The sequence below is a fragment of the Ctenocephalides felis genome, unplaced genomic scaffold, assembly GCF_003426905.1.
Source record: "Ctenocephalides felis isolate EL2017-DRISC unplaced genomic scaffold, ASM342690v1 CF-g0.4_SCAFFOLD_00845, whole genome shotgun sequence".
Taxonomy (NCBI): domain Eukaryota; kingdom Metazoa; phylum Arthropoda; class Insecta; order Siphonaptera; family Pulicidae; genus Ctenocephalides; species Ctenocephalides felis.
Genome location: NW_020536999.1, coordinates 34,106,207 through 34,130,129, shown reverse-complemented (window position 1 = coordinate 34,130,129; position 23,923 = coordinate 34,106,207). Strand labels below are relative to the sequence as shown.

The 23,923-nt window shown below is 29.1% G+C and overlaps 1 protein-coding gene across 1 annotated transcript in view; it reads left to right on the top strand.

The window, feature by feature from the left end:
• Positions 1-23,923, top strand: part of LOC113382689 (zwei Ig domain protein zig-8-like) — a 118,708-nt gene that overhangs the window by 14,628 nt on the left and 80,157 nt on the right. Inside the window, exons 2-3 of the mRNA XM_026620922.1 lie at positions 8,489-8,566; positions 14,256-14,388. Of these exons, the coding sequence (XP_026476707.1) occupies positions 8,489-8,566; positions 14,256-14,388 (211 nt within the window). The remainder of the gene's footprint in view (positions 1-8,488; positions 8,567-14,255; positions 14,389-23,923) is intronic.

Genomic DNA, 23,923 nt, shown 5'->3' with positions numbered 1-23,923 from the left:
AATAATAGTCACGACGCGCAAGGGTGTGGGCGCATTGCCATACATAATTGACTAATACCCTTGTATTTGAATAATTTATACGCCATTTTGAAGGTCATTTTGAAAACATCCGATATACCAAACTTCAACTTTGTATCTCACCTTATGACCGAGATATCATTGAAAATATGCCAAAGTGGCCCCTTTTTCAAACTCAATTTTTGGCGTAACCATAAAAGATATCGAAAAAAAAATTACGTGATTCTACTCATATTGGCTTAAACCACATAATGTATAGTAATATATGCTAAATAATCCTTTATTATTAGCTAAAAAGGATAAAATAATTTTTTAATTAATGTTTTCGGATAGTGCGTTTTGTTTAATTACTTTATTATTAGCGTTATTTAAAAGCTTATTGTTTTTTCTTTTAGTACTGCAAATATGTTTTAAATCAAATTTGTGGAACACATTGAAAAATTGAAGAAACCAGAACCAGTACACCCGCGCGTAACGCATCGCACATCCGACCGAACGAATATGCGGGCTACTATTAGCGTTACGCGCGGGTGTACTGGTTCTGGTTTCTTCAATTTTTCAATGTGTTCCACAAATTTGATTTAAAATATTTGCAGTACTAAAAGAGAAACAATCTTTTAAATAACGCTAATAATAAAGTAATTAAACAAAACGCACTATCCGAAAACATTAATTAAAAAATTATTTTATCCTTTTAGCTAATAATAAAGGATTAGCATATATTACTATACATTATGTGGTTTAAGCCAATATGAGTAGAATCACGTAATTTTTTTTTCGATATCTTTTATGGTTACTCCAAAAATTGAGTTTGAAAAAGGGGCCACTTTGGCATATTTTCAATGATATCTCGGCCATAAGGTGAGATACAAAGTTGAAGATTGGTATATCGGATGTTTTCAAAATGACCTTCAAAATGGCGTATAAATTATTCAAATACAAGGGTATTAGTCAATTATGTATGGCAATGCGCCCACACCCTTGCGCGTCGTGACTATTATTTACTGGTCTGGCAGACCCTTGCAACCGTCAGAATGGGCTGGCTTTTTACATATGCTTTCTGAACAGTTAAAAGAAGACACCCTCAAAATTTGAGCCTTGTGAGAGCGAGTTATAAAAAATTTTTTTTTACATTTTCACAAATTGAAGGGATGATGACGCAACCGCGGAATGACTGCCAGAATGGTACTTTCTTAATGGGCCGATAATAAAATATAATTAAAAAAATTTCTGGCCTTGTGAAAACAGGTTAGTCAAATAGTTCACTGGCTCTTCTACTATATGGAGACCGAGTCAGTAAAATGCTTATATCTCCGAAAATAATTCAAATTTTCCAAAACCTTCTCGTACCCATATTCTTAAATAGTTAAACTTTGAAAATATGAAATAAACAAAATCGATTTTTTTTAATTTCTACACTAGAATACCCCCTTAAATCTAACATAGGCTAAGTTGATGTGTTGAAAATAAAGCTAAGAAAGAAGGTGCGAATATAATGAAACCATAGTTAAAATTTTGGACAACCTTTAGTTGATTTTTATATATGTGATTAAATTTAATATTGGCATTTTATCTTACATGTATATAGACTTTACAGCTAATATTCGTTTTATAATCCAAATTTTCTTTTATTTTATTATATTCTATTTCATATTTTATCCAGAAATTTTCTGGATGTTTTACTTTTTCAGTGTGACTTTGAAGTCACTTGTTGTCACTACAAACTTATAGGGTTATTTTACCGCTGCCACCAAATACAATTCATTTACCATCACCTAGCAACTGAATAATTTTACGTGCAATTTCTAAAATATTTATCTGGTTTTATCTCAAAATTAAGCCGCTGCTATAATTCAAATTAAAATCTGTATTTAACGATGAATCCAATTAGTTAAGATTAATATTATCTAAAGCTTTAGTCTTTCCGTGCATGTGACGTACTTCCACTAACCCAGATTCCTGCCTAGTGCCGCTGACAGGTGATTTATCTCCACAAAGGGCGCAACAGTTTGGTGCGCGAACGTTCTGGTCGCAACAATAATAACGACTCTGGAGCTGAAAGAAATGCTACGAAACAAAAATAGATTTAACCGCTTTTGTTCTGAGATTATCCCAGAGCATTCTATGAAAAAACGACGGTAAATAAGAAAAAAACTTCAAAAATGTGTTATAATGGTTAACACATTTATTATTACGGTTTTCGTTTGTATTTCGAATGGCAGAATTGAAGATTACAATTTCAAATAACAGTTAGGGACCAATTCTCAGATCGAATAGACTGTAAGAGAGTGTTGTTATGGCAACGCTTTGTTACGCTCCTTTCTTCATACAATTCAAAGCAAAGACTGTCAAAATGTTAGTATTAGCTGTGCGATCATATCGTTTTACATGTAGAACCTAATTTCATGTGTGTGTTATCATGACACATCAGAAAGATATAGTTATGATAACATTTTTCGGTGTTTGTGTGCGTTTTAGGTTAGGTTTAAGAAAGGAGCGTTCTGAGTTCGAATCTCTGGCAAGAAATTGAAAAATATTATGTAGTTAATTTGAAATTATAATAGAATTATGAATTGTAATAAAAATATGTATGTAAAATGATCAGAATATATATAAAAATTAGAGAATTTAAATGAATTGAAGTAAAGAGTTTAGAAGATGAAATTAAAAGTATATAGAAGAAGAAGTAAGAATTGTTTAGAAGAAGAAATAAGAAGATAGTAAAGAATATGAAAGAAGAATGAAGATTAGTTTAGAAGTATAGAAAGAGTTGGATTATATGAAGAAGAGAGTATCTATATTGGTTAAACAAAAACTGATTTAGTTCATACTCACATAAAATATAATATAGGTTTTTTAAGGTAAGTTGAAGGGAAAGTTTTGTACAGTTTCATTGATCAATAGAATAGATATTCTGAACGACTCTTAAATAACTTTTTGTAAGAGAAGTTATAGTAATAGTCCAAATATTGAGAATGAAAATTTTTCCATATGTTCACATTTCAGAGATTTTTGAACATTTCGGCATGCATTAGGAAAAATTGATGTGTGTGTATGGGTGTGTGTAGTAAGTATATATGTATGTATACAAAATTTTGTCATTTTCGGAAGCACCCCGTAGCCGATTCAAATTATTCAAAAAGCATTCGATTCCTATCGATAAGATGACGCTTATTAGTTGGTAATTGTTGGTTCAGCCGTTTCGTAGATACAAGATACAGATAGTATGAAACTGAAGATTTGTATAAGATATATGATTGTATAGAATAGTGTAGGTGGCTAAATGCTCTAGTAAGCAAGGCCAAAAAAATCTAGCAGATTAATGTATTTGATTTATATATCTCAAGATTTAGAAGAAAAATTTTCTGATTGCGTTTCTTTCTTTATCTGGCTGGGTGTTCACCATTGCCGTTTTATCTTTAAACCAAAATACAGATAGAAATCTATCTCCACTAGTAGTGAAACCAAATATTTTGTAGAAATAATTTTGCAAGGATGAATTAAATAAAAAATTATGAATATTTTTTATTTATATTTGTATATTACTAAAATTGCAGCGTTACAAAATTAATTACTAAAGCAATTAAATGTGGATCATTTTATTTCGACGTGAATAATTTTATATCGTTAAATATAAAGCGACGGCACTGTAATTAAAATCAATGAAAAACATAAATGTTCAATTTGATTTGTAATTAATTTGGCGAGTCGTCCATCAAAACCCTAAGTTCAACGGAGTACATGAATCGATTGCCTATATTTTAAAAATTCGTGTAAATCTTTTCTACTGCATCATGATACATATTATAATTGGTATTTTACAAAATCGATAAAATTTTATTATATTTATGAAAATTCAAACAAGTCCAAATTAAAAATCTTCTTAGAAACTTCCTTGAAGTTTTACCAGCAAATTAATATAAGTTATCAGAAAAAACCTATCTACAGCATTCCCAAAAAAAAACTAATTTAGAGAAAAATCATCTGAAACTCTAATGCAGAAGACCACAAATTGAATTTCATTTCAAGTATAGAATCGATTACATTAAATTATAAGTAAATTGTATTTCAGGCGGCGCGCTCTCTTTATACCGCTGGCACACAACCCAAATATAAATTTTTATACTCAATATTACTCAATGCGAATGACATCGGGAAAAATATAAAATAAAAAGCCTAAGCGTCTGCCATTATTTCCTTTATTCCTTTGCGGAAGCTGAAAAGTTTGGTCCATTTAACGTTTAGCCTCGTACATTAGTTCCCGATATTTCAGTATCTGGATCTGGAGTAAAAAGTGTCTGCGCAAAAGAATGTAGTCATATATAAAGCAACCGGTCGGAATATTGGCGAAGTTTCTTCGGTTTCAACGTTTATTTTTCACAATTGTGCACACTTTTATTGTGCTTTCCAACTTATATTTATCCTTGCAGTTAAATCTCGATTGATACTGCTTTATCAATATATATCATCCCTTATTTTTTAAGAAAAAGTGATCAGCATCACAAGTGTGAAGAAACTAAGGATAAGTAGATAGTAATTTTGATTTTTTATTAATATCTTCAATGGACATTATAAATATACTTACTTACAAGAATCTATTGAGTGATTGAGTGAGAAAAATAAATCTATAATTAAAGATGTAATAACAAAAGCAGCACATAAATATAGAAACAAGTTCATCAGTTACCCAAATTCACTAGTAAACTTCTTAAAGAGAATTATCGACGAAGGTTGAGAAGAAAAGCGCCACTGGATTTAAGCATCAACTCTCCTGATAAAAAATTGAAATAACTCATTATTTATATTAAATAAATAAGAAATTATTTTATAAATAAATAGTTAAGAATATATAATTATCAATAAAATATTGTTAATATTATAACGAATTGGAAAACGACTATTGAGTTGTTTTTCCAACATGCCTCTTTAATGTACAATGTCTCTTTGCGGCCGGCGATTGTAAATTCCACAAAAATTTATGAAATATCCTTAACTGGACAGTTGTGAATAAAATAGTGAATGAAAAAATGAACATTGCCTAAGATTGCACACTATAGCAATAATTTTTTATTAAACTAGTTTGGATAAACCAACTTATTTACAAATTTTGTTCTATAAACTAATCTAATAGGGCTGACTTTTTTATTGGCGCAACAATGCCGGGCAAGGGCTAGTTTCACTTGGAAATATATTGCTATCTATATTTCCAAGTCAAAATCGTTGTCACGGCTGCCTGACAACAGGCTGCTCAAAGTGGGTATCGAACCCGGGACCTCTGATTCAGGTCCCGTCGCTCTCAACTGCTTACCTACAGAAATAAATATTATTACTCACAAAATTAGAAAAAAGTAGTATATAAATGAATTTTCAAAGAAATTGTTCTACCTCGAAACCAATCATTTACGATTTCTACTTCAATGGATTATGTTGGTGTTATCAATAACAGTATTTAAAGTTTCATAATAATGTTCTTTTGTTAAAAAGCAATTATTTTGAAATTGATGTATTTTTATATTAAAAGACATGACTAACATAAGTGTACTTATTTGTAAACATATTAATTATTTACAAAGCAATAAATATAATGTATTAAATAAAATTATGAAACTTTTATGTAAAAATTGGTAGTAATTTTAAATAGATTTATTATTAAATGTTTTATTTCTGAAAACTGTCGACCTTTTTGTAAGTTAGAAACGCAAGCCAATGATTTTATAAACCATAGAAGGGTAAATTTATGTATGTAAAGCTAGGGTAAAGTAAGCTTCTCTCTATAAGTATAAGGCTAAAGTAAGCTTGTCTCAATATTTATAAAAATTACAAATAAAACCAAAAATATGTTCACATATATTAATAACATTAATTACAATGGAAATTTTGAAATTTATTATTATTTATTGCCTATTTATTTTCAATTATAAATATTTTGTTAGTGTTTGTTAATGTTTTTAGGGAAATTTTCATAAAAAGAAAAAAGCAATCCGATACCTATCTATAGATGACTGTCATTCAAACATAATTATAGGAAGTACGGCTATAAATTTCAATGGCTTCGAGATTATGAAGGCGATCGTGCATGCGCCGAACTTCTGCTTTAGATAACAGGTGCTTCTGGGCAAAGTTATGAAAAGAATTATAATGACATCATCAATATTCATATTGCCATCCCATGGAAAAAAAGCTTTTGAACTCGGATTACACTGTACTGGTGTTTTAATTTCCGTGATCCGTTTGTGTATATATAATAAACTGCACATAAAAGGAATTTAATTAATTTTGTTTTGATAACTTCAAATTATTATGGAAGTTTTACATTGATCCATAGTCAAGATAGTAAAAATTTTACGATTTATTAAATACTTAATGAAAATGATAGATGTTAAATATTAATATATTAATTTAAGAAAAAAACTATGGTATTATAACTTGTTCTGAATCTTTGATTGAATCTGCAGTATTGAAATAAATTGTAAAAGCACCAAATATTGTGCAATTATTTATAAATTTAAATATGTATGGCATATGTATGGCTTGGCAAGTATGGACAAGTAGAGTATGTGTGACATGAAAATACACTAACATTTCTTGCTAAATTCCACCCAAAATTTACGAAGTTCGAGTATATTTTGAGTACAAAAATAATTTTGATATATGGGTCATTATCCAAATATTTATTATTTTCTTCGTGTATACATATATATATATATATATATATATATATATATATATATATATAACACGGCACTCTAACACGCAGAGGCGAAAATTCAACTTCCATTTTTAGGACCCCAATAAAACATACCGCAATTTCCCTAAGTTTTCATTAGAATTTTTTGTTTATAGTTCATAGTTCAACAAAAAGTCTTAATTCTTAAAAACTTGGAACCATAGTAGTATTTTGTTACTCATGTTACGGAAATGTTATTCATGGTTACGGTTTAAAAGTTTATACACAAAATTAAAAAAAGTTAACCACAATAACCGAAAAATGGCCATAATTTAACCAAAGCTCATGATTTGCAACAACGTGAGATTTTTTTTCTAATATTTTTTAAGGGTCAATATCTCGTTTCGGCTTGACGTCAAGGTCTGAGACACCCTGTATACATATATTCATATATATATATATATATATATATATATATATATATATATATATATATAGAGCACTTTGCTAAAACATCCTGAATAATATTATTTGAGTTATATAGATATATAACATAGATAAATTTACCATTACCATTTTTAAGCACAAATTAGTTACCAAACGACACTTATTCGTTATTTTCTTAAATTATTCTGTCTGTTTCCGTTCAATACTCCAGCCTGCATCTAATAGGCTCGTTAACTCGATGTCAATTAGGAGATCTGCCTTTCTTCTGTCCCCTAACTTTTTTTTTCAAATGTACGACAATGGCCTAGCATTAACTGTACAAGATCGGGAAACCGAAAATTAAATTTTTTTGTGGTCACGTTACAATTTGCAAAGACGGAAAAGGTTCGGGTTGATCGGCTTTTATCAGAAAATACTCAAGGAATGGCTGGGAATGAGTGTTGAATGATACATTTGCATCTTAATATCTATTTTAATAAAGATTGTTGTTAATTATAAATGTTTTAGAGGATAAAATAATCGGTAGCATAAGCGTTAATAATAAATCAATATAGCAGTTTGTAAAATAGTTATATTAAAATTCTTTTTAGAAAAAACTACTTTCTCTAGCTAGATCTAGCTTACAATTTAATTTCAGTTAAAGGAAACCTCAATATAAAATTATGAGCGATAGTTCTGGATCTTCAAACCTTCTTCATATCCTGATGGAAGATAACGCTCGACTTCAGTTATTGCATTCGAAGGAATGCAATGTTATGCAAAACCAATAATATCATAGTCTAGCTTGTTGCATGCTTTGAATTTCATTCTAGTCCAATATAAATCGGATTGGATAACGACTTTCATACTATATTATATCCATATACGAAAAGGGTCCACGTACCAATTTCGACTTTTATTTATTTATTTTGTTATAACAAAGTTGAAATACAGAGATTATATGTATCCGAAAGCGATTACGAAATTGCTGTATCAGTTACCTTAAATTCTTTTGCGTTTACGATGTTTCTACGTCGCTTTAGATTTTGCTGGCAGTAAAATTTTATAATAAAGAGATTAGAAATACTTATGAGAATAGTGAACGAAATAATCCGATATAAACTTGGAGCTAATAGTCTTATAATTGAAATGGTGTGGTGCAATATTTTTATCAAAATCTAATCGTATGGGATATGGTCATACTTTATTAAAATTGAAGTATGTTTACCCAATTATTGAATATACGTAATAGGATAATATGACATATAATATTTATATGATATAGAATATAATCCTATGCATATCATATCATATGCATTTATAACTTTATACATACCTAAATATATGAAGTCTAAAAAAAATTTTCTTATTTTTCAGGTATCTTGGATACGAAAAAGAGATCTGCACATTTTGACAGCAGGAATATATACTTATACATCTGATCAGAGATTTCAGGTAAAGAATTAATACAATTAATCATTTATTTCAATTTTCAATAACTTTTGTAATTATGAGGCTATTTTAGTAATTAACCACTTAATTATTCAATGTACATTGGCAAACATAATGAGCCTAAATTATTTACTGATGCTATAAATATGTTTATAATGAAATATATTTTGTTGACACCGCAATATTCTAATATGCTAAATATATCTTTTATAACAATATGTTTTTATCTAATATATTGTTAGTTTTTCATTTATATTTATCTTTTTCCTGAAGCAGTGTTTAGAATAAAGTTAATTAAATGGTGTCTATTGGCCGTGATATAATATAATACTACCAACCAACAATGAATACAGTTATTTATTATTAAGTTTTTGAAATATCTTAATTTTAAACGTAATAATAGTTTGATCTGATTTGCAAATTTCATTTTCTATTAATCAATAGAAACCATCTTGAATACTTCATATGATTTGTTCTTATTTATGGTCATAATGTAAAAACAAATTATTTAGAAAATTACTTGATTGCCACTATGTTTGCATGATTTTTTAACTTATCAAGCAATTTGTTCTCAATAGTTTATTCCGAAGTTTCAAAACAATTTCCTGGGCATATTTATGCGCTTGTATATGTATAAGTTAAATATCTATTATCAGAGCTTTTGAATTTCAGTAAAATGCGCTCTTTGATCAATATAATTAGACAAGTTATCCAAGGATTTCTTAAGAGTTTGAAACAAACGTTGCTAGCTTCTATTAATATTTTCATATGGCAAAATAATATTTTTTCCTACTACATTAATCCATTATACATTCATTCCTGCGGCATTCATGTACAAAAATTAGCATATAAGCATTTTCTCGTATCATTCCGAAATCCGAAACCATCCAACAATATATTCGTATTCATCGCAGTATAATGTGTCGAACAATACACAGCGCTGATGGCTTTTATTCTCGAGAGTAAATACAAGACGTAGCCTTTCGGTCATTTACCATCTTATTTTTGATGGAGGTACCTCTATCTACCCTACAGTATCTAGGTCATGTAAATATGAAAGTATTATGTTCCGAAAGGAAACGATGTGAGAGCACAAGGAATAATATAGACACACACAAGAATTGAATTCTCTATATGAATGAGCGTACGCTGTGTTACTTAAATACATATATTTTTATGTCTACATTTTATATAGGTGATGTATATAGATCTGTCTATTACGACGGATACTCTTGTTTCATTGCGTCACACTATTGGGGAAATGGGTTTCTTGGTGTTTTGTATTGATTCTTCGGAGTAATATGGCAGTTGAGCATAGTATTTAATGTAAAAAAATAATTAAGTGATATATACATTAGAAAAAAATTAAGACCCTATTGCATAGATTTCGTAATATTTTGTAAATGAATGTGGTAACCATATAGTTTTTATATAAGAACAATCTTTTTAACTATAAGGGGCCAAAACGATAAAATAGACCGTTGCATAGTGTTGTTATGGCTACATCACATATATTTAGTTATGGTAACATTTTTTGACGTTTGTACGTTTTTTCAGGTTAGGTTTTCTATCTTACACGCCTGACTGCACAACAAATACATAGCATTTTCACAGTTGTTAGTGCAAAAAAGAAGCGTAATATACCGTTATATATAATATTTTCATAGATATTACACTACATGAACTGCTAGTCGTTTTAAGATTATCAACCCGTCTGATTTTCCAGCGCATAACTGATTTTATTATTATTTTGATTTTATTCTATGTTTCTGTTCTGTTTTGTATCTTAATTAATTGACATGACTTTACACCGTCGACAAAGTTGTGATTTGCATACCCACGGGCAAAGTTTTTATAAAGACTAGCTTGTAGCTTGTTGCCGCGTGCTTTTTGCCCCCGTGTTATAATACATACAAGTTAATGTAGTAAGAGTAGATAAAGTTTCCTGTGACTTTAAAGTAACTATTTTTATTTAAAATTAATATAATTCGTGTAGCTTTTGACATAAAGTCTATGAACTTATTTAATTTTCTTTTAAAATCAGTCAATCTCAAATCTTAATTAATTTATCAGCAACAAACTATCTATTTCTTTATGGCAATGAGACGGTTCTCTGAAAATTTTACATTGCTTTTATATTTAATACAGTAAAATCCGTTGTAATTTAACTGCTTGATGAAACCTTAAAAAAATCTCTTTATTTTTTGAAACGATTCAATTTTTTGAACCAATATGAATCAATTGAATCTGAATCGTTGTCGTTGATGAACAAATATTTCTTTATTATCTATACAAAGGAATTATAGTATTTTTTGTTATTTTTGACTTATTATAAAAAGAAAATCATACTCTAAAATTAATCAAACGGCGCAGTCGATATTATCTAGTCAAATCGATTTTAAGACTTTTAAAAATTATGTACAAATATTATCATAACTTTTTCATGCACTATATAAATACATTTAATCATTTAGGCTACTTACAATCAAGTAGGAATCTAGTTGGAATCTGGTAAGAATCAAGTACTTCTAGTAAAAATGGTTAGGAAATTCCTATTAGAATTATTTGATTTCATTGATACTTTGTAGTAAGAAATAAGTTACGACTTAGTTAGAACCGAGTACGGATATAGATAAACATCACATTTAATTACTAGTTAAAATGTATTAAGGAGCTATTTTAAACTCGGTTTGAGTTAAATGATTTTAATAATATTTTAGTAAATTATTGATTTATCAATGAAATAAATTAAAAAAAACAAATACAAAATTTATGAACATTTACCCTGCTTTCGTAAAATTCCCCGTGAGTAATTTCTGGGTTGTTTCACAGAACCTGTGATTTAAGTCTAATTAGCTCAGATAGTAGGTTACCAATAGCAATTTGCTGAATATATTTATGATCTAATTTAATTATACTAGAGCCAACTGAAGTTTTACCTGTAATTCAAATAATATAACTTGTAGATTTCCTATTCACCTAAATTTCATCTTATGCAGGAAAAATATGTTAACCGTTTCTAGGACTATAAAGGATGATGTAAGACGTCGGCAAACTTTAGCACATTAGAGAGCGTCTCCCAGACGGCCTTCGTCCTCGTTCCGCGTTATTTGAATACGTTTTATTATTTAATATTTAAATTCTCTCGTTACGCTTCGACGCAAGTTTACTGAATTATAAATCGTCCATATCGCGCGCCAGGTTTGCTGCTCAGCACCGTTAAACTTTGTCGTTGTTTTACTACACTTTTTATTCCGAGCCATTATATTGTTTAACGACTATTTACATAATAAACTTATGTTTGTCCTGATATTTATGTTCAGATGTACAAGAGCAAAAACGGGGATTTTTTGCACTTGTAATAGGACAATTTTTCAGAACATTTTCAACCTTGAATTTTGTTAGGATCTGTGTGATTTTGTATCATTCAGTGAAACATCACTAACATCTCAGCTAATATTATAAAAAAATATAAAAAATTACATAGAGTAGAGCGGGGATTGAAGGTCTGCGGGTAAACATGTTCACCACCATTATCTCAAAAACGGTAAATTTAAGAAATTTTTAACAACAATATATTTGCAAGTATAGGGAGAATATTTTTTCACCAGCCATCACCTTGATTCTTACCATGTCGTTATTAGGGGAAAAATGCAATGTTTGAAAGATCATATCAAAAGTATTTACTTTCGTTGTTAGTTTTTTGGGTTGCGAGCACTATTCCCTAGTTTACGTGACCTAACTATAACATTTAGGGATATGTTATTCAACTGTTTTATAAAATGTATTATTATTTTTAAGTTAAATTCAACAGTTTTTATATAACTTTTATAAAACCTGGGAGGACTAAAAAACACCAATTAAACCATTACTCTGCTAAAGATGTAATTAAAAAAAAATAGTTAATAAAAAAGTAAATCAAGATGAAAAAGAGCAATTTTACAAGACAAAAATTAAATAAATATTAATTCCAACTCTGCTGATAAATATTTCTGAAAAAATACCACATCCAGATTATTTAAAGTGTTATTTCTGTAAAAATGCACCCACAAAATTTTCTTTATGCATTGGTTGAATAATGTAACTATTATTTCGTAAAATCCGTTTAAAATTAAAATAAGATTAGATCTGTTCTTCCCCTCGCCTATGGTGTAAAAAGGACCAGGCTACATTTTTTTTGAAAACAGCAAATACAGTTCTTCAATGATTAGCTGAGTTTTACTGAGCATAGTCAGGTAGTTGTTTGTTTGATATGTGTTATTTTTTGAGATATAATTGGTTTAGTTTTTACAATATAGTATTTCATAGTCGAAATGGACATTTGTGCCTTCTTTTACTTTTACTACTTACTTGTCCTTGTACATACTTTTGCCTATACTTGTCGCCCCAGTTTCATCTACAATGTAAATTTCTCATAATCCAATAACTGTACCTCTACAATTAATTTATTAATCGATTACGCACTTAAAAATTTGTTAGTTTGCTTTATTGCATTCAATTAAAATAAAACAATTTCCTTGCCAATTAAAACTCTACGTAGAATTGCATGTCTATTGTAAGTTACAATGTTTTCCGGTTCCATAAATTAAGCTTCGAATTATCGTCTCGTGCGGTTGCGGAAACGCGAAAAGTTTTGGTAGTTTTGTCCAACTGTTTTATTCAGGAAGTTCATTTATTTTTGAACCGTTTAGTGCTCCAGTTTTGTATGTTAACGACTATGCTTTTGCAGCTTTGCTGGATATTTAGAGAGGTTTATTTTGGAAATTATTTTAGTCTCGTTGTGAAATAATAATATTAAAAAATCAAATCGCAGAACTTATAGTATTTTTACATATTTTATTAAACATTCAAATGCCTCTAATAAACAGTTATTTTTCGTATTTTTTTAATTCATTTAATTTTGTTAAGAATCCTGAAAATGGAAGCGATACCGTAGTGCCATACGATCGCACAATTTATGTGAGAGCAAATAAATCTTGTTTGTGCACTTTCATGTTCAAAGACTTTATTTAGTTTCATGTGATGTTATAACGAACTGCAGGTAATATTTCACTGTGGGAAATACTATATCTTCATGCATTTAGTTTCTTCTCCAATATATATAATTTTATCGCGGTATTCATTTAAGAGGGTTCTGAAATAAGAGTACATTTTATGGTAGCATTGAGCAAATATGGTTTCATTTTCTAATTGAAACAAAAAATATGTTATTAGTTGAATACTGTAAAATTTATATATTTAATTTTTATTTTATTGACTTTCATTCATGACTGATGCAATGTTTAATCTGATGTATCTTTTAAGTCTTTTAAATTTAAGGCTTTTTATTGTACCTTAATTCATTGCTCTAATTGAATTTAGATGTATTGAAATTTCTACATCTATTTAATTAAATTTCTATCTTGTAGAATGCATATACTTACTCGTATTTCCAGTTACTTCAAAAATATAATATGCATAAGCACTTTTCCAAAAAAAAATAATTATAAAGTTAAGTGAAGGCTCGTAATATTGGCACTTTTTCCTCTTTGTATATTGATGCTCAATATCAAATTTTTTTTTATGTACTTACGTAATAGACAACTATTAAATCCAACTCGATTTGAATCACTAGTGGTTTTATTATTGGTAATCTGGCCATATTGGTTTAGTCAGATTTAAAGTTAAAATTTATGTATATATTTTTTTCTAGGTCATCCGACCGGAAAAATCAGAGAATTGGACTCTGCAAATAAAATTTCCTCAACAGAGGGATGCTGGCATCTACGAGTGTCAAGTCAACACGGAGCCAAAAATGTCCATCGCATTCAGACTCAACGTGATAGGTTAGTCAGATATTGGATATATATATATATATATATATATATATATATATATTTTGTGCACATTTGACTTATTATTCTTTTTGACATTGGCATCCAACAAAACCTTTTTGAAAGAAATAAAATAGACATTTTCTTTGAGAATCTAATTATACTGGTTGTGGAATACTATGTTTTTAAATTAATAATAATACGTAGTCATTTACAAGAAAAATATTTTATTATTTCTTTCGTGTTCTGAGTCTTAATATTAAGACTGTTTCAAGAAATGCCATTGAGAAAAGCATTAACGCCATTAATCCGAAGTTCAGCAGATGAATGATGTTGAACGTAATATCGCACGCAGTTGATTAATATCGTACTGAACACGAAGCGCAAGCCGCCTTACAAAAAATATTAAGATTAATGATTAAAACTGCAATACCCTACTTGAGAGAAAGACAAACGAGATTAGAATATGATATGCTAAATAGACGTAGCTCTTGATAAATAGTCTGCTTTCTTGTACTAATGAAATGCGAACTAACGGAATATTATTACAATCATTTGCATGTGGGATTTTTGATATGATATTGTAATATATCTTATTACAATGGCTTCAAAAGGTTAGTAGATCATTTTCGGGCGTTACATCAATAAAAGTTCTATGAATTGTGCTAAGTTTATTTAATATCCATTTGTTTAGTCAAATGCTCTGGAATTCATACAGTGGAAAATAATTTCATACACTTAAAACTAAGTTAATACCATGTAAAAGGCAAGTAAAAATTTGGGGTTTAATTCAATATTATTGAGCTATTATTATTGATCTAAACATACCAGAATGATCTAAAAATACCATAAGAGAATACCAGGTGTGTTCTCTTAGTATGGCATACGTAAATATATTATCTTCGATATAAAACTAACGTTTCATATACTTATACTATAAAATAACTATTTCAAAATATAGATATTGGTACTAAATAATATACTTCGATATTAAATAAAGTTTCAAAAAACTTAATTCAATATTATTGACCTATTATTATTGATCTAAACATACCCAGGTGTATTCTCTTAGTCTGGCATACGTAAATGTATTTCCTACCATATAAGGCTAACGTTTAATATACTTATACTATAAAATAACTAATTCAAAATTTTGATATTAATACCAAATAATATGCTCGGATAATAAACTTTTGAAAATTTATTCAGCTTTATATGTAATGGCCGCTCATTAAAACTCAAATCATATCAACTCAAATTATATCAACATCAATGTTAAAATTTTACATATGAATTAGGGTGGTCCTTATTATGGATGTTTTCAAATTTTCTGGCTCCCAGAGTATTAAATACTTCCGAATTGATAAAAAAAATTCTCTGAAAGTTTTGGCTCCAAACTCCAAACCAATGTTTCTTGATTATTCTTTCTAAGTAAATATACTTTATAATATATATATATATATATATATATATATATATATATATACTTATCAATATTTTGTGAAATATATCAAATTTTTATAGTGATTTTTTTATTCGTGATCAAAATAAGTAAATACAATGTTATCTTTAAAATTTTGATTCACTTGTCGCTAAGTAATATGGGTAAAATGGAGTTTTAACCATATTACTTCCATAGAAACGTTAGTTGGAGTGCGAACTATCTTAAAATTAATATTAGGAGCTAATACTTTCAGTTTTTTTAAATTATTTTGGAAGCATTTAAGTCCCCGTGAGCAAGGAAATAGAAAAACATTCATATTAGGGACCACCTTGATATACATATACATTTAAATATATATGTGTATATATGTGTGTTAGTATATATATATATATATATATATATATATATATGTGTATATATGTATATATGTGTATGTATATGAATATATAGTTTGTATGTATGTATGTGTGTCTATTCATATTGACAAGTTTTCTAATTATCTCATTTGTACTATTTATAGTCGAGTTATTATATTCATTATCCAAACAAGTGCTAAATGCAAATATTAGAATGATGTGGCGATGTTAATAATTTGCTCGTCTATTTGCACAGAATTCTGCTTGTGAAGCTGATACTGTTGTTGGTACTCGGACATGATTTCTGTTTACATAGTATCAACGTGGCGCCTATTAACTTTAATAGTAAACATTTACATCACTCTAGATACGAGCATATAAATATTATATATTTAAGTGTATTATTTGTAACATTATCCTGAGATAATGAAAATATGGTAAGATAAAAGATTCTACAAATATAAAAAGCTCACTAAAACGCATTAGTGATTCAAGCTATGGGATTTCAATCAGTTTCGATATCCGCGTCCGAGAACCTGATGTCAAGCTTCTAGTGACATCAGTTTTTGCTTGGAAATATAGTTAGGAATTTGTTAATAAACTTCATGAATTTTATAGAAATTTCAAGAATAATTTCATCACATACAGATTGGACAACCGTTTGTATTCGTATCTGAAAATGCTTAAGCTTACAGCATGGTTGTGAATAGGGAATGCAATACCGATGGAAAATTTCAATACCGGTATTTCGGTAATTTTTCATTTTAAAACCGGAATACCGGTAAATTACCGGTATTTTTATTATTTTAAACAAACGTAAACAAAATTAAAAGTTACTGGTACAAATATAAAAAAATGTATATACAACTACTAAACAATAAGATAAAACAATAAGTTTATTTTTTTAAATAATAATTTAACATAAATATATGCAATTTAATTAATTCATTATCACTTTCGAGTATATTGAGTACTTTTCAACAAAAACAAACTTATGAGTAAGAAAGACCAAAAACTCATGAAAGATCATATTACATTATTATAATAAACTGTATTGTCTATATCCGATTTGTTAAATTAGCATAATCTCCAATATTTAAAAAAAATAATGTTCTACACTAATTTAAGATCGATATCTTTGTAAGATATCTTTATCGAAATAAATAATAAGTTACTATAATTGTTGAGTATTGTTATTCAAAACAATGTGATGCTTCTATAGTATTTTCAAACTTCGAAACGTTTTGAAAAATAATATTTTATGATTGTAATAAGGATAAAAAATATTTAGTGATTATCATAATTATTATGTATAAAGTTAGAAAAAAATTAAGAATGCACAGGGGTAATCTGTATGATATAATATATTTTGTCGCGAATATCACTTCAACAACCGTTACATCTTCACAAATGATGAAACAAACATCGATGTTCAGATAATGATCATTATCTATCAGTCCAATTCTATTTATTGTAACACGATATGAAGCCCTTTGGAAAGCAATAAATATTCAGTTTAATGACGAGTTGAGATAATATTTGACATTTGTTTACCTTATAAAAAATATCGGTATTTTTGGAATAAATATCGGTAAAAATACCGTCGAAAAATCAGGCGGTTTACCGGTAATTTGGTATACCGGTATACCAGTATTGCATTCCCTAGTTGTGAATATCATCACAACATCTTATAAAACCTTTAAGAAAAATATTGTGGATATGCAATATAAAAAAAAAGATCAATTCATATTTTGTTCGAAAGATTGTTTTGAATTTGACTGAAAACCTATATTCACCTATATTATATTAAATATATATTAATATATTCGATTAATCGATCTCTCGTAATGTTTAAATCCACCCTGTTTCTGAATAAAGAGCCTCTGATAAAAATCATCAAGGATGATTATGCCAGGAAATGATTTTACTCAAACTACTTATTATAAATACATGAATAAACACATATTATGAATAGCTAGAGATAGTTTTCGCGATTTTTTGGTGGGATCATCTTGACTTTTTCCGAACACCAATATTATATTAAGTGAATCCTACTATCACAACTCTTTTATCCATTCCCCTTATAATATTTTATTACTCCCTATTTCCGTCAAAAAATGAATATTTATCTGAGGCGAAGAACTTGAATACCAAATAACTTCTATAGAGCATCCTGTGCCATCTATGGAAGTTTCATATGTGAGTTTTGGTATTTTAAGACTTGGGCGTGCTATGAGGCATGCTACGGTGTCGGCGTAGAGCCGAGGACATTAAGGTTATTAGTGACATCATCTGAGTCTCAGGACATGTTCTCACATCCGGTATTCGCTCTTCTTGTGGCGTTCTACCTTCTCCACATGTCGTAGGGGTTGTATCATTATAACCGTAGCTATAAAACGAGATATTTTGGAGTGTAATTTGGACCTGCGAGACTACCGAATTTGCTTTCACGTTTCCTATTTTCTAATCATCATACGTTATCCAGAGATTACTCTTGTCTCAAAGTCAATGTAAATCTTTATTCGGGATAAATTTGTATAACTTGGGATTTCATTTTGTTAGACTATCATTTCTACGAATATCCGTTATTCAACTATGGGAAACTTACTAGTATCGGATTATTCAGGTTTTTATTTTTTATATATCTATTTTTAGGTAACGAGACATTTTGGAGTATAATTTGGACCTACCAGACCAAATTTGCTTTTACGTTTTCTGTTTTCTTCTAATCGTCATATATTGGCATTAGGCTATATTAAATAGGCTTGTTTAAGTCAAAGCAATTTTTTTTAGGATAAATTTGTATAACTCGGTTAATATTTAAATATTTCAATATATTAGACTATCATCGCTATCGTGTTATTTTATGTTTTGATTTTTGTACTCGATTTTGTTTTATTCTAACCTATCATAACTTACTACTACTAAAGTTGTCCGAATTGAAAATTTTAGAAAACATGCGCAATTGTGATATTATTTTTGATTCTGATCTAGTAAAAGTAAATTTTAATTAACAGTTTCAATAAAATTTAACCACAATAACTGAAAGATGGTCACAGTTCCAGCAATCCGTTTTGGCTTCACGTTGAGTTCTAGGATAACCTGTGCATATATTGTTATTGATGCTTTGTTTAACAGCAATATAAGAACAGTATGTTCAATTTACCTTCATTTCCTCCTTGTAATACCACTTTTTACTCTTTAACTTCTCTTTCTATTCTTGTATGACCTGCGTCTTGGCTTAAAATTATTTTTAATTTCTATTTCTCTACCTTCATCATTTTGTTTTCCTCCGAGGACGATGTGTTAATGTTGGCTTTTTATGCTAATTTTTTTCTGAAATTTTACGAAACACTTGGTTTTCGACTTTAAGTTTACAAAACTAATTATTATTATGCAAAGAATATTAGCATGATCTATCACATTTTACCAGCTCATTTAATTTTTTTCAACCCTGCTCTCTGCAGTCACATCCACTTATTCATCCAGTGGCAGATGCTCGTTTACTTCACATCAGCGGAAAACAAGCGCTGAAGCTTTGTCGTCATTTCAAATTTCCCGCGCGGTTTCCTCAACGACTCCGCCCAGTTTTCAGGAGCACACAGACAAAACTCAGTACAGAGACACTTGTGCTAATACGAACGTAGATTACCACTAGACTACGTCTCGTAAATCTCTCATGTACATGTCCAAACGTTTTGATTGATGCTGGAATCCTGTCATTAAGAAATATCTCACTGGTGCGAGATGTTATTTATTTCATTTGAAGGAAGGGTCTTTAGTTACGTGAAAAATTAAGTATATGGAATAAACTTGTATAAGAACTCTTTTAATATTCTATATTGTATTACATATTTCAAAATTTGCTTATAATGAATGTTGATTTGCATATAGGTCATTCTTTTACAAACCGGACACTTTTTAACCTTGACATTTTAGAATTGTCTGAAAATTTGTTTACAGATACTATTCATAAAATCATTTGACACGTATTTCAGGATTTTGCTGAAAAAAATTTTTTGACGTTAATATTTACGATTGAAATATGGATTTTTTGCTCAATTTCTATGAACATCATCTGCGGTAAATTAATTTTCTCCGGATGTGCTGATCCGATCAGTATTATTTTTTTTTATTACACTCATATTGAAGTGAACTTAGTAATGATTAAAAAAATTTTTTTTGTTTTTGCAATTTTCTTAACAATAACAACCCTTAAATATTTACAAAGGTTTTACTCGGTCTTTACCCGAATTGAATCGATCCAAAAAAAAAACATATATTTTCTTTTTTTCTCTGCAACAAAATTCTTTTTACAATTTGTTGGAGGTTTTGTTACATCGAAAGATATTAAATATTTTCAAGCGCGAGCCGCGCTTTTCACGCCGTGGACCTCAAAGACTTGTACTCATTTGTCACTTTCGAATGACAATCTTATTGTTTTTCGGTTGAAAAATATTTTATAATTTCGCTTCTGGCGAAAAATGAACGTATAGTCGAAAAAAACATTAGGGGAGAGCGGAGCTTAAAAGTTCGTGGGTAAAAAGATCCACTGCCAATATCTCAAAAACAAGTAAAGTTAGAATTTTTTTAACAACAATATTTGAATGTAGACGGATTGTTCAGTTAGATTTTTCTAATAATAAAAAAATGTTTTTCAGCCACTTTTTTTAAATTCGTCATTTTCCGCCTTCACTCCGTAGCCTGGATAAAAAGGGATCGACTTATTTTTAATTTTAATAGAATTTTACGTAATAATAGCTAAATTATATAGCCAATGTAACATAAAAATTTCATTCGTATATTTTTAAAAAGAAAATACCAGATATACCTTTGATCTGATGCTTCGTCAGAAATATTTATCAGCAGAGTTAATTAACTATTAATTTATATATAATTATATATATATCAATATATCTATTGTAAAATAGCTTCTTTCTAACTTAATTTAATTTTTTATTTACCATTTTCTTATTATTTACACCTAGGCCAGTATGAAGGTGTGGTTGACTCTGTTTACCCCACCCACATGTAAGCTTTAATAGAAATTATATCAGAAAGGGTTGAAGCCAACTTAAATATTCCTCTACATTCAAATATTGTTGTCAAAAAATTTCTAACTTTACTTGTTTTTGAGATATTGGCAGTGGATCTTTTTACCCACGAACTTTTAAGCTCCGCTCTCCCCTAATGTTTTTTTTTCGACTATATGTTCATTTTTCGCCAGAAGCGAAATTATAAAATATTTTTCAACCAAAAACAATAAGATTGTTATTCGAAAGTGACAAATGAGTACAAGTCTTTGAGGTCCACGACGTGAAAAGCGCGGCTCGCGCTTGAAAATATTTAATATCTTTCGATGTAACAAAACCTCCAACAAATTGTAAAAAAAAAATTATTGCAGAGAAAAAAAGAAAATATATGTTTTTTTTTGGATCGATTCAATTCGGGTAAAGGCCGAGTAAAACCTTTGTAAATATTTAAGGGTTGTTATTGTTAAGAAAATTGCAAAAACAAAAAAAATTTTTTTAATCATTACTAAGTTCACTTCAATATGAGTGTAATAAAAAAAAAATAATACTGATCGGATCAGCACATCCGGAGATAATTAATTTACCGCAGATGATGTTCATAGAAATTGAGCAAAAAATCCATATTTCAATCGTAAATATTAACGTCAAAAAATTTTTTTCAGCAAAATCCTGAAATACGTGTCAAATGATTTTATGAATAGTATCTGTAAACAAATTTTCAGACAATTCTAAAATGTCAAGGTTAAAAAGTGTCCGGTTTGTAAAAGAATGACCCATATAGACTTTTATATATTATATGTCGACTTTGGGATCAGAGTGGACCATGCCAAATATAATGTAATATAAATGTTATTAAAAATCTTGTTAACTTCCAGTAGGGTAAGTTATTGTAATGGGCCAAAAATCGAAATTGAAAATTTTTACATTTCTCGACGTTTTGAAGGTTTCTGAACATTTTGACATACCTCAGAGAAAAGGGATGTGTGTGTGTGTACAATACAATTTTTCAGTCACGTTTTCGGGCGCTCGGATCAACCAATTTAAATGGTTCAAAAATCATTCGATTTTTATTGATAGGGAGATGAGCTGATTAGTTTTTGGCAAAGGCGGGTCCAGCCGTTAAGGAGATAAAGAGCAAAGAGTGTAGAAAATAGAAATCGAGTTTTTGAGAGAACGGGGCATCCGATTTGAATGATCTAAAAAACATTCAATTAGTAATGATTGGGAAAAGTGTTTATTAGTTTTTGGCAAAGGCAGGCCGAGCCATTGTGAAGATACGGAGCTAAATATGCAAAAAATGGCAGTTTTTGAAAAAACTAAGCGTCCGATTTAAATGATTCAAAGAATTTTCTGCTTGTCTTAACTAAATAATTGATTTTGGAAAAAAAAATTTGTGTCACCTTTTTTTTTTTGTATATCAAAAATCATTCAGATTTTATTTTTAATTCTGACTGTAGTTCTAATATACTTTAAACAAAAAATTTCAACTTTTCAATTCAGTCTATATAATTCTTATAAATATGAGACAATGTTACAATATTAATAATATACTATTTGAAAACATTCAGTATTACTCGAACATTTCGTTACGGTACGGGAAGTTCCAGCAATTTGCCTTAAGGCACGATGCCACACATCCCACTAGTTTGATGTCTGGTTTCGTTTGAACGTATATCTCCATTTTTTAAAGAAGTAATATTTATTTTCAGCACACAAAATTCTAGTCGATTTCATATAGATAAATCGCGAATTTTACTTATCAATATTCTGCTTTGTGGCATTTTTACTATGTTCGAACACAATTTTTTATTCTAAAATATCTCGCATGCGAGAATATTAAGTTATCATTCGCATCCGGGATTCCCGCGAAAAAAACGAAACATATTAGTTTTTCTTGTTCCATCTCGAACGTTCGCGTATGCTCGAAATGGCTGCGTCAGATTAATATACCCACAGTTGCCCACGCCTTCTGTGCTTCTGTCGTAAGAAAATATATCTCGTGCTTTTGTTTTTTCATCTCACCTCATGCGTAATCTTTCCACGCCCTTTACTGCTGAACTGGCCCTTCTTAATAGATTAATGATAGGAATCAATCTTACTCGAGATATGTCATTACCTTTTGCAAATGGAATTTATTGTGGCGAATTTAATAAGCATCGGATGATGATTTATGTAATTTGGTTTATCTCTAAAAATAAGAAATAATTGGAATAAATTTCGTGTAGGTGAAAGAATTTCGTGTGGTATTCATGCGTGATCTATACTTGTTCGAGTCATTAAATATATATATATATATATATATATATATATATATATCTATATATATATATATATATATGTGTGTGTGTGTATGTGTATATGTGTGTATCAAAATAAAAAAATACAAACAAAATACAATTTAAAAATTGTTTGATTACATAATTTTATTGTTTTACAAATGTTTTTATTTTTATTTCAAGATGTCGCTTTCTTGACAATGTTGATATTTCTAAAAACAAAAATCACGGGCAAACGATGATTATCAAACACTTGATGAACACATAACAATCGCATATTCAATTTTCAAGACGCATGAGTTCTGTGTCATGAGTCGAGTATCGCACAAAGACGCTTTGCAGAGTCAGCATTCATTTTACTTGATGGACATAGCTTTAATAAACGAAGAGAAACAAAATTTATTAATAAGTACCTATTATTGTATCAAAATTTATGTC